Raw genomic sequence first — 12,642 nt, forward strand, 5'->3', positions numbered from 1 at the left:
TCAGCCACTCTGCCCCTGGTATTGCAGCCAGAGCCCAAAGAGGTGAAAGTGGGCAATCACTTTTGGGAGGAAGTCTTCCGGGCGATTATGGACCGCATGCAGTCGCCGGAATTTGAGGCAGCAGTCTATGGGTTTCCACTAGAGGCGGCAGAAGCGCCAACAACAGGGCAGAGGGACGCTGTTCTCTGCCCAGCACCATGCGCCCCTCCTGCTCCGGCTGAAGCACCGGCAGCGGGGCAGAGTGCCACTGGCCTCTGCCCCCCCCACAGTGAAAAGTCCCTGCCTGCTAGCAGGGACCCACCAGAGCAGTGCGACGCGATCCTCTGCCCAGCACCGCAAAATGCCAGACCGGCAGAAGAGCCGGCCACGGGGCAGAGTGCTGCTGGCCTCTGCTCATCCCCCAGCACAGTGTACCCGCCGGCTAACGAGGACCAACCAGAAGTGCTGGCACCCGGAGAGAGAGTCGCTGACCTCTGTCCTGCACCAGCAATCCTCGCTCTGGCTGAAACGCCAGCAACAGGGCAGAGTGCTGCTGGCCTCTGCCCGCCCCACAGCGAAGGGTCCCAACCTGCTAGCATGGAACCACCAGCGGAAGAGCTGGCCACAAGGCAGGGTGACGCTGTTCTCTGCCCAGCAACGTTCCCTGCACCAGCAGAAGCACTGGCAACCGGGCAGAGCGTCACTGACCTCTGTCCTGCACCAGCAATCCTCGCTCTGGCTGAAACGCCGGCAACAGGGCAGAGTGCTGCTGGCCTCTGCCCGCCCCACAGCGAAGGGTCCCCACCTGCTAGCAGGGAACCACCAGCGGAAGCGCTGGCTACAAGGCAGAGTGACGCTGTTCTCTGCCCAGCACCGTTCCCTGCACCAGCAGAAGCACTGGCAACCGGGCAGAGAGTCGCTGACCTCTGCCCTGCACTGCTTACACCCCCATTATCTGGCGCTCCCCAGCACGAGCATCCGGGAGGGGGCGCAGGCGGCAACCCTCCCCAGCGGCTGTCACCAATTATGGGAGGAAGGGAAACCGGCACTCCTCCCCAGCGGCATGGTCCAGTGGGCAAAACGAGCCCCAGCTCGGAGAGCCAGGTAGGGGTAAGTGAAACTGCTGCTGCTTTGGAGTGGGCTCTTGTTGTTTGGGTGGGGGAATGTGGAGCTGACTCGGGACAAGCCCGTAGTCAGGGTAACCATGGGAGGGTTCCATCAGGTTGGGAGGGAGCCGAGTCTGGGCTGAGTGCCCAGAGGGGAAAGGAAGCCCTGGAGAAAGGTCTCCCATGCCTGCAGAGGAGACTAAAGAGGGCTGCCCACTGGAGAGGCTTCTGGGCTGGCCTCTTACCCTTTGACTACGGGCCAGGCCTAGGAGCCCGGGTGACTGACATGGGGCTGCCAGGGTGCCCCAGAAGCCGCACGCCCGCTCTCCCTACCCCGCAGGACTAGAGACAGTAGAGGCCCGGTCATCCCCAAGCCGATCCGTTAGGGATCTGGCTGTGTCTGCCGGACGTTTGCACAAGAGGGGAGTAATGTGAAGAACCTATGTCTGATCTTCACTGTTATTATTATTATTATATTTATTTGTACCGTTTGAATGTGGCTGCAGCTCCAGCCTTCAAAGAGATGATCCTATAATCTGGCTGGGGCTCTTAATCAGCCAACACAGCCCTGTCTGCCCAGACGGCACCCGCACTACAGGGGGGATAACACAGGTGGGGGAACCCATTGTATCCCTTAATCCCCTCACCTGATACATCCCCTGTATACCGATGGGATTTGTGAGGGGATGTGGCTGATGGGATTTGTGAGGGGATGTGGCTGATAGGATTGGGGGTTGGGTTCGGTGCACAGTGAATGTAGATTGTATATAAGTTCTGTGTGTTTGTAATAAAGAGAGTTCTGTTTTTAACCTCAAAGCATGAAGTCCTGTCTCATGATTGAGGGAAGTGCTGGTCTGTGACTGCTTTCTTCGGACAGCCACAGCGTGTCCGCTTACTGGGAGAGGGAAGGAGCTGACGGGCGGATGTGTCCAGTCTGGGGCACAGGACGATCCGTCACACAGCCGCTCTGACTTTTACCATCAGCAGAGTGGAACCACCAACCCCGGCACCTGAAGGGGCAGATGAAACTGGAAACCAGACCAGCGTACGCCCAACGGAGCAAGAGGCCATCCATTTCAATCGCATCTCTAAAGTATTTTCCCATTGACTTGCCTGATGTTCTCCCATAGACTCAGAAGGAAAAGAAATGTTGTTCTGGAGTAAAAAAAAAAACTTTGATGCAATAAAGTAACTTCAATGTAAATAAAGAAATGATACATTCTATATAAAGTGAACAAACACACGAGCTGCAGAACATTCCACGGGATCCTAGGGTTTCTGAGGCCAGGTCCAACCACACAATGCTTTACTGCACAAAAAATATATATATAGAAAAATATAAAATAAAATATATGCTATATATATATATATATATATATATATATATATATATATATATATATATATATATATATATATGAATAATACACTTTTCTCTGTCCGTCTGCATACACTTTTATATTTACCCGTGAAACGTGTCTTCAAAAATTGACCTTCAGGCAAAAACTGTTTAAAAAAAACCCAATTTACAGATTTACTGCTTCGTCTTACGCAATTTCTCATTGGTAGAAAAAAAATATTTTTGGAATAAGAGGGAACATTAGAAATCAGTGGCCCCTAGCCTGGGGGCCAATCGGTACAGAACTGTAGACACCTCGCCTGTGCCACCTCTAAACAAGGAGAGATACTCATTGTACAGCGCTACGGAATACGATGGCCCTATATAACACAATAATTAATAATAATAATTTGTAGTAAGAGACATTGAAGTAAATAATGTATAATTTCCTTAACCAAAAACATCCAGAAAGTCATTACAGGATCCATACCGCATCCCCATTCACCATCACTGTCCATATATCTGCTGGGCTACCAAGAGGAGGACTCGTATCTCCATCGGGTCGACTCAAGACGTTCTCTCAGGTTCTTCAACAGCCAGAAGATTTAAAGCCCATCAATGGAAATTAATTTTCTAATCATTAAGGGGCATCAATAGAACATTATATAGAAGAGCAAAAAGACCCCAAAAGACCCTTGAAAATGCTGAATACCATACAACCTGTTTATTAAAATGGAGCAAATGGCCCCATATTCCACACAACCTCCCCCTCCAGAATATCCAGCACAGATATGCAGACAGAAAATGCTTTTTAAACCCCTAAATTCTGCAATTCAGTCTTTAAGAATTAATGTCATTTTAGATTTGTTCTCACAAGTCCAGAAATTGGTTCTGTTGGTTGCTATGGAGATTGCACCAATTGGTTATTTTGCAAAACACATTATATATATAACCACATATGGAAACTCTCAGGGTGTCGGGGTTAAGGGGCAGTTTCTCTGGGTAACACAGTCTGTAGCCGATCACTTCATTTGCTCCTCTGATTGAATTATATTTAAACATCACAATTGCTGCATTTTCTCACTGCGATATCACAGCTGGAAACCCTGCTTGAATACAGGTCATTTCATCTCATATATTTGGGAAAATTAAGATGGTACTTATTTGGTATCTTTCTACATGGTAACATTCTAGAAAGCTTTGGATTCCTTATGACATCATCGATGGTGATATTGTACAGAGATGTGTATTATTCATGATATGATAGATGGTAACATTGAAGAGTGGCATGTATTGTTTATGACATCATCGAGGGTAACATTCTAGAATGTTTGTGTTGTTTATGACATCATAGGTACAAGTCTATAAATCCCCCGGTAATTGAGAAACCGGCTAACAGACAAGCGAGAGGAGTCTAGGAGTTGGTCTGATTTTTTTCTGCGGTTCTTCTTTCGAGAAAGAAACAAGAAAACTAACTATCGGGTGACGCCATGATTCGGGTGTCACACATCACGTTTGTGATGGGCTTGGTGCTTCTAGCACAAGCCACTATCTCACTTGGTGAGGAAGGGATCACTGTGGCCTGTTCTGCCCAAATTCCCTGTAAAATAGCCGTTGCCTCCCTTAATCCCATCATCCTAACCTGTGTGAACAGGCCCACGGACGCTTCCATTTATTGGCAATATGTAGATATTTCCAATTCCAGCGCAAAACCCGTTACCCTCGTCCAAAGTCAAGGTTCGATCTCCACCATCCCGACAAAGCTTCTGGAACTGATGAAACGCCCGACGCTGATATCCGGCGATCTGAAGATTCTCTCCCCGGAAGTGAAAAACACCGGAATCTATACCTGCAGATATGGAGAGGCGGTTCTAGCTCATTACGCGCTAGATGTCCAGAATGTAGAAGACATTTACATTTCTCATGCAAGTCTGGGGCAGATGGTGCAACCTAATACCACTTTGGACTTTGGAGATAAGGGTTCGGTTGAAATGTTCACGGTTTGGGAGGAATGGCAGCCCTGTGACAGGCGCGGGGTTCAAGGAGAGAGGAAGAAGCTTGGCTTTTGCTACGCCAGGATGAACATCAGCTTGGATCTGGAAGAGAAGGTTTGGCCGTGCGGCCTCCTGAGAGCCATCTTCAAAGAACTTCAACCTACTCATAAACCTGAACTCAGGATAGAGATGTGTGAAGACAGCTGCAAGGAACCAACATCTTCCGAAAATGAGGTTCAGCTTCTTCTGACTGACAACTTTTATACAAACCTCCACGCCGACGCATTACTCAAATGCCCCACGGCCTCCATTTACAGGTAATGATCTATATCTCATCAAATTTAAAGCGGAAGTCCCCCAACGCTGTGTAAAGTAATAACCCCCCAAGAGCTGTATAAAGTAATACCCCCCAGCTTTGTATACAGTTATAAACCCTAGGGCTGTACACAGTAATAACCCCCCCAGCGCTGTATACAGTAATATAACCCCCCAGCGCTGTATAGAGTAGCAGATAAAATGGAATGAAGGATAGTTATTTACTCTTTCTATGCATTATTTTGCAGACCTGTTTACTGGGAGCGTGAATGTGTTTCTATATCACGTCTACAACAGCTCCGTGGCAGCAGCCCGTATATTTTGGATAACGCCACCGGCGGGGGATCCTTGCTTATTCCAAATCTCAACCAATCAGATGCCGGAATTTACAAATGTTACGTGGATCACCGCCTGGCCGGGAGCTTTAATGTGATCGTCCATAAGCTGCAGTACACGTGGGAAGCGTGGCTCTATACTTCTCTGGAGTCACTGATACTTGGCATCGTCTTATTCCTAATCTTCCTGATAGTTCTAGGCATTGCCTTGGCTTTCAACAAACCTTTCAGCGATGCCATCAGCAAATTACCGGTGTAAATGTGTTCAGCCTCATGTCTAACTGCCAGCACCTTTACGTTTGTTATCAACTGGAAATAAAAGACATGATTTTGGAGGCAAAATTAATGTATCATGTAATTATTTTATTGGGATTGATGAAGATGCTTTGACGTCCATCAAGAAATTTGTCTACTCTGCATAAATTGTCTACTCTCAGGGTTTTTACACCAGTCTCAGGGTCTCAGAGTAAAAGGGCAGATATTTAGGATTTTTGGGGGGGAATGAGGAGATTCTCATGGCTTTTACCCCAATCTCAGGGTCTTACAGGGAATGCAGATTCTTAGGGTTTTTACCCAAGTCTCAAGTTCTTAGGGTTTTTACCCCAGTCTCATGGTATTAGGGAGAAAGGGCAGTGTTTCAGTGTGTCGGGGGGAATAGATAGATTATTAGGGTTTTTACATCAGTCTAAGGGTCTCCGAGTGAAAGGTCAGAGTCCTAGAGTCAAGGAGGCAATGGTAGATTTTCAGGGTTTTTACCCCAGTCTCAGAGTCTTAGGGTGAATGGACAAGTTGTTAGGCTTTTTACCCAAGTCTGAGGGCCTCGCAGTTGACGGGAAGAGTCTCAGGGTTTTTCCCCAGTTTTAGAGTCCTGGGGTGAATGGGCAGATTCTTAGGGTTTTTACCCCAATCACAGGGGAAATGGGCAGATTCATCGGGGGAGCTCTGCAAAGCAAGGGTTTGGCCCATGCGTGCCTGGGCCTTCACCCTACCATGGCCAGTTTGCTCATCACTGTCTCTCCTCCACCAAACAATCTGGTTTCTCCCTTTACAGCCTGTGAAGAACCTATGTCTGATCTTCACTGTTATTATTATTATTATATTTATTTGTACCGTTTGAATGTGGCTGCAGCTCCAGCCTTCAAAGAGACGATCCTATAATCTGGCTGGGGCTCTTAATCAGCCAACACAGCCCTGTCTGCCCAGACGGCACCCGCACTACAGGGGGGATAACACAGGTGGGGGAACCCATTGTATCCCTTAATCCCCTCACCTGATACATCCCCTGTATACCGATGGGATTTGTGAGGGGATGTGGCTGATGGGATTTGTGAGGGGATGTGGCTGATAGGATTGGGGGTTGGGTTCGGTGCACAGTGAATGTAGATTGTATATAAGTTCTGTGTGTTTGTAATAAAGGGAGTTCTGTTTTTAACCTCAAAGAATGAAGTCCTGTCTCATGATTGAGGGAAGTGCTGGTCTGTGACTGCTTTCTTCGGACAGCCACAGCGTGTCCGCTTACTGGGAGAGGGAAGGAGCTGACGGGCGGATGTGTCCAGTCTGGGGCACAAGACGATCCGTCACATTGGTGGCAGCGGTGGGATCTACTCCTTCCAGACCAGAGCGGACCAAAGCAACTAGCCGCAGAACAAAGTTATACCCTGGCGAGGAAGAGCCAAACGGATCCACAGATGGAGTGGATTGAACAGTCACCGGGATGCGGGGTGACTTGGAGGGGAGATGAGACCCTCGAATCGGAGACTCCAGTATGGGAGTTTGAGAGACGGACCCGAGCCCGGCTCGTGGGATGGAGAGCGGCCCTAGAAAAGTGGAGCGCCCACCAAGGTACACATCTGCCCACCCTAGAACAACGAATCAGGGACCAGGTGAATGGGAGGCTCTACTTGTTCGGGGGACCTGCGTCTCCAGGTGAGGTTGCAGAGCTAGAGAAGCTGATCCGACAGGAGATTGGGCTCAAAGAGGAGTACCGAGCCATATACTGGGAAGCCCGAGGCCCACAGCGAAAATCCAGAAAGCCCCATTCTCTGGAAGTGATGGATGTTGGCGGGCCTGGCCTGTTGTGGGAGGCTTTCGAGGAAAGGGATGTCTTTGGCAATGGCAACATGGACCGATGGTGGGACATTAGTGACAAGCGCCGGAGAGCCCTGCCGCCCACTGCAACAAGTGAACTCAGCCAAGACCTTGAGAGACTAGTAGACAGAGAATGGTGCCTTGAGGCAGAATACTTGGCGCTGTTCGAGGGGCGCTACGCCCTGCAGTGTGAGCCGACAGATGTCACAGAGCGAGCTCCGGAGGCCGCTCACTGTAATTGGCAAGCCTCCGGACTTGAAGGTTCAGCCACTCTGCCCCTGGTATTGCAGCCAGAGCCCAAAGAGGTGAAAGTGGGCAATCACTTTTGGGAGGAAGTCTTCCGGGCGATTATGGACCGCATGCAGTCGCCGGAATTTGAGGCAGCAGTCTATGGGTTTCCACTAGAGGCGGCAGAAGCGCCAACAACAGGGCAGAGGGACGCTGTTCTCTGCCCAGCACCATGCGCCCCTCCTGCTCCGGCTGAAGCACCGGCAGCGGGGCAGAGTGCCACTGGCCTCTGCCCCCCCCACAGTGAAAAGTCCCTGCCTGCTAGCAGGGACCCACCAGAGCAGTGCGACGCGATCCTCTGCCCAGCACCGCAAAATGCCAGACCGGCAGAAGAGCCGGCCACGGGGCAGAGTGCTGCTGGCCTCTGCTCATCCCCCAGCACAGTGTACCCGCCGGCTAACGAGGACCAACCAGAAGTGCTGGCACCCGGAGAGAGAGTCGCTGACCTCTGTCCTGCACCAGCAATCCTCGCTCTGGCTGAAACGCCAGCAACAGGGCAGAGTGCTGCTGGCCTCTGCCCGCCCCACAGCGAAGGGTCCCAACCTGCTAGCATGGAACCACCAGCGGAAGAGCTGGCCACAAGGCAGGGTGACGCTGTTCTCTGCCCAGCAACGTTCCCTGCACCAGCAGAAGCACTGGCAACCGGGCAGAGCGTCACTGACCTCTGTCCTGCACCAGCAATCCTCGCTCTGGCTGAAACGCCGGCAACAGGGCAGAGTGCTGCTGGCCTCTGCCCGCCCCACAGCGAAGGGTCCCCACCTGCTAGCAGGGAACCACCAGCGGAAGCGCTGGCTACAAGGCAGAGTGACGCTGTTCTCTGCCCAGCACCGTTCCCTGCACCAGCAGAAGCACTGGCAACCGGGCAGAGAGTCGCTGACCTCTGCCCTGCACTGCTTACACCCCCATTATCTGGCGCTCCCCAGCACGAGCATCCGGGAGGGGGCGCAGGCGGCGACCCTCCCCAGCGGCTGTCACCAATTATGGGAGGAAGGGAAACCGGCACTCCTCCCCAGCGGCATGGTCCAGTGGGCAAAACGAGCCCCAGCTCGGAGAGCCAGGTAGGGGTAAGTGAAACTGCTGCTGCTTTGGAGTGGGCTCTTGTTGTTTGGGTGGGGGAATGTGGAGCTGACTCGGGACAAGCCCGTAGTCAGGGTAACCATGGGAGGGTTCCATCAGGTTGGGAGGGAGCCGAGTCTGGGCTGAGTGCCCAGAGGGGAAAGGAAGCCCTGGAGAAAGGTCTCCCATGCCTGCAGAGGAGACTAAAGAGGGCTGCCCACTGGAGAGGCTTCTGGGCTGGCCTCTTACCCTTTGACTACGGGCCAGGCCTAGGAGCCCGGGTGACTGACATGGGGCTGCCAGGGTGCCCCAGAAGCCGCACGCCCGCTCTCCCTACCCCGCAGGACTAGAGACAGTAGAGGCCCGGTCATCCCCAAGCCGATCCGTTAGGGATCTGGCTGTGTCTGCCGGACGTTTGCACAAGAGGGGAGTAATGTGAAGAACCTATGTCTGATCTTCACTGTTATTATTATTATTATATTTATTTGTACCGTTTGAATGTGGCTGCAGCTCCAGCCTTCAAAGAGATGATCCTATAATCTGGCTGGGGCTCTTAATCAGCCAACACAGCCCTGTCTGCCCAGACGGCACCCGCACTACAGGGGGGATAACACAGGTGGGGGAACCCATTGTATCCCTTAATCCCCTCACCTGATACATCCCCTGTATACCGATGGGATTTGTGAGGGGATGTGGCTGATGGGATTTGTGAGGGGATGTGGCTGATAGGATTGGGGGTTGGGTTCGGTGCACAGTGAATGTAGATTGTATATAAGTTCTGTGTGTTTGTAATAAAGAGAGTTCTGTTTTTAACCTCAAAGCATGAAGTCCTGTCTCATGATTGAGGGAAGTGCTGGTCTGTGACTGCTTTCTTCGGACAGCCACAGCGTGTCCGCTTACTGGGAGAGGGAAGGAGCTGACGGGCGGATGTGTCCAGTCTGGGGCACAAGACGATCCGTCACATTGGTGGCAGCGGTGGGATCTACTCCTTCCAGACCAGAGCGGACCAAAGCAACTAGCCGCAGAACAAAGTTATACCCTGGCGAGGAAGAGCCAAACGGATCCACAGATGGAGTGGATTGAACAGTCACCGGGATGCGGGGTGACTTGGAGGGGAGATGAGACCCTCGAATCGGAGACTCCAGTATGGGAGTTTGAGAGACGGACCCGAGCCCGGCTCGTGGGATGGAGAGCGGCCCTAGAAAAGTGGAGCGCCCACCAAGGTACACATCTGCCCACCCTAGAACAACGAATCAGGGACCAGGTGAATGGGAGGCTCTACTTGTTCGGGGGACCTGCGTCTCCAGGTGAGGTTGCAGAGCTAGAGAAGCTGATCCGACAGGAGATTGGGCTCAAAGAGGAGTACCGAGCCATATACTGGGAAGCCCGAGGCCCACAGCGAAAATCCAGAAAGCCCCATTCTCTGGAAGGGATGGATGTTGGCGGGCCTGGCCTGTTGTGGGAGGCTTTCGAGGAAAGGGATGTCTTTGGCAATGGCAACATGGACCGATGGTGGGACATTAGTGACAAGCGCCGGAGAGCCCTGCCGCCCACTGCAACAAGTGAACTCAGCCAAGACCTTGAGAGACTAGTAGACAGAGAATGGTGCCTTGAGGCAGAATACTTGGCGCTGTTCGAGGGGCGCTACGCCCTGCAGTGTGAGCCGACAGATGTCACAGAGCGAGCTCCGGAGGCCGCTCCGGACTTGAAGGTTCAGCCACTCTGCCCCTGGTATTGCAGCCAGAGCCCAAAGAGGTGAAAGTGGGCAATCACTTTTGGGAGGAAGTCTTCCGGGCGATTATGGACCGCATGCAGTCGCCGGAATTTGAGGCAGCAGTCTATGGGTTTCCACTAGAGGCGGCAGAAGCGCCAACAACAGGGCAGAGGGACGCTGTTCTCTGCCCAGCACCATGCGCCCCTCCTGCTCCGGCTGAAGCACCGGCAGCGGGGCAGAGTGCCACTGGCCTCTGCCCCCCCCACAGTGAAAAGTCCCTGCCTGCTAGCAGGGACCCACCAGAGCAGTGCGACGCGATCCTCTGCCCAGCACCGCAAAATGCCAGACCGGCAGAAGAGCCGGCCACGGGGCAGAGTGCTGCTGGCCTCTGCTCATCCCCCAGCACAGTGTACCCGCCGGCTAACGAGGACCAACCAGAAGTGCTGGCACCCGGAGAGAGAGTCGCTGACCTCTGTCCTGCACCAGCAATCCTCGCTCTGGCTGAAACGCCAGCAACAGGGCAGAGTGCTGCTGGCCTCTGCCCGCCCCACAGCGAAGGGTCCCAACCTGCTAGCATGGAACCACCAGCGGAAGAGCTGGCCACAAGGCAGGGTGACGCTGTTCTCTGCCCAGCAACGTTCCCTGCACCAGCAGAAGCACTGGCAACCGGGCAGAGCGTCACTGACCTCTGTCCTGCACCAGCAATCCTCGCTCTGGCTGAAACGCCGGCAACAGGGCAGAGTGCTGCTGGCCTCTGCCCGCCCCACAGCGAAGGGTCCCCACCTGCTAGCAGGGAACCACCAGCGGAAGCGCTGGCTACAAGGCAGAGTGACGCTGTTCTCTGCCCAGCACCGTTCCCTGCACCAGCAGAAGCACTGGCAACCGGGCAGAGAGTCGCTGACCTCTGCCCTGCACTGCTTACACCCCCATTATCTGGCGCTCCCCAGCACGAGCATCCGGGAGGGGGCGCAGGCGGCGACCCTCCCCAGCGGCTGTCACCAATTATGGGAGGAAGGGAAACCGGCACTCCTCCCCAGCGGCATGGTCCAGTGGGCAAAACGAGCCCCAGCTCGGAGAGCCAGGTAGGGGTAAGTGAAACTGCTGCTGCTTTGGAGTGGGCTCTTGTTGTTTGGGTGGGGGAATGTGGAGCTGACTCGGGACAAGCCCGTAGTCAGGGTAACCATGGGAGGGTTCCATCAGGTTGGGAGGGAGCCGAGTCTGGGCTGAGTGCCCAGAGGGGAAAGGAAGCCCTGGAGAAAGGTCTCCCATGCCTGCAGAGGAGACTAAAGAGGGCTGCCCACTGGAGAGGCTTCTGGGCTGGCCTCTTACCCTTTGACTACGGGCCAGGCCTAGGAGCCCGGGTGACTGACATGGGGCTGCCAGGGTGCCCCAGAAGCCGCACGCCCGCTCTCCCTACCCCGCAGGACTAGAGACAGTAGAGGCCCGGTCATCCCCAAGCCGATCCGTTAGGGATCTGGCTGTGTCTGCCGGACGTTTGCACAAGAGGGGAGTAATGTGAAGAACCTATGTCTGATCTTCACTGTTATTATTATTATTATATTTATTTGTACCGTTTGAATGTGGCTGCAGCTCCAGCCTTCAAAGAGATGATCCTATAATCTGGCTGGGGCTCTTAATCAGCCAACACAGCCCTGTCTGCCCAGACGGCACCCGCACTACAGGGGGGATAACACAGGTGGGGGAACCCATTGTATCCCTTAATCCCCTCACCTGATACATCCCCTGTATACCGATGGGATTTGTGAGGGGATGTGGCTGATGGGATTTGTGAGGGGATGTGGCTGATAGGATTGGGGGTTGGGTTCGGTGCACAGTGAATGTAGATTGTATATAAGTTCTGTGTGTTTGTAATAAAGAGAGTTCTGTTTTTAACCTCAAAGCATGAAGTCCTGTCTCATGATTGAGGGAAGTGCTGGTCTGTGACTGCTTTCTTCGGACAGCCACAGCGTGTCCGCTTACTGGGAGAGGGAAGGAGCTGACGGGCGGATGTGTCCAGTCTGGGGCACAGGACGATCCGTCACACAGCCGCTCTGACTTTTACCATCAGCAGAGTGGAACCACCAACCCCGGCACCTGAAGGGGCAGATGAAACTGGAAACCAGACCAGCGTACGCCCAACGGAGCAAGAGGCCATCCATTTCAATCGCATCTCTAAAGTATTTTCCCATTGACTTGCCTGATGTTCTCCCATAGACTCAGAAGGAAAAGAAATGTTGTTCTGGAGTAAAAAAAAAAACTTTGATGCAATAAAGTAACTTCAATGTAAATAAAGAAATGATACATTCTATATAAAGTGAACAAACACACGAGCTGCAGAACATTCCACGGGATCCTAGGGTTTCTGAGGCCAGGTCCAACCACACAATGCTTTACTGCACAAAAAATATATATATAGAAAAATATAAAA

At 52.7% G+C, this 12,642-nt stretch overlaps 1 protein-coding gene across 1 annotated transcript; it reads left to right on the forward strand.

Moving 5' to 3' along the window:
• Positions 1–3,914: 3,914 nt before the first annotated feature.
• On the forward strand, positions 3,915–5,327 carry LOC149282227 (protein FAM187B-like). Its single transcript, XM_089498413.1, has 2 exons — positions 3,915–4,735; positions 4,982–5,327. The coding sequence occupies exons 1-2, from the start codon at positions 3,915–3,917 to the stop codon at positions 5,325–5,327; spliced, it is 1,167 nt and encodes a 388-aa protein (XP_089354539.1).
• Positions 5,328–12,642: the final 7,315 nt, after the last annotated feature.

The sequence above is a fragment of the Sceloporus occidentalis genome, unplaced genomic scaffold (genome assembly GCF_023333645.1).
Source record: "Sceloporus occidentalis isolate IW3139 unplaced genomic scaffold, rSceOcc1.0.p SCAF_120, whole genome shotgun sequence".
NCBI classification, from domain to species: domain Eukaryota; kingdom Metazoa; phylum Chordata; class Lepidosauria; order Squamata; family Phrynosomatidae; genus Sceloporus; species Sceloporus occidentalis.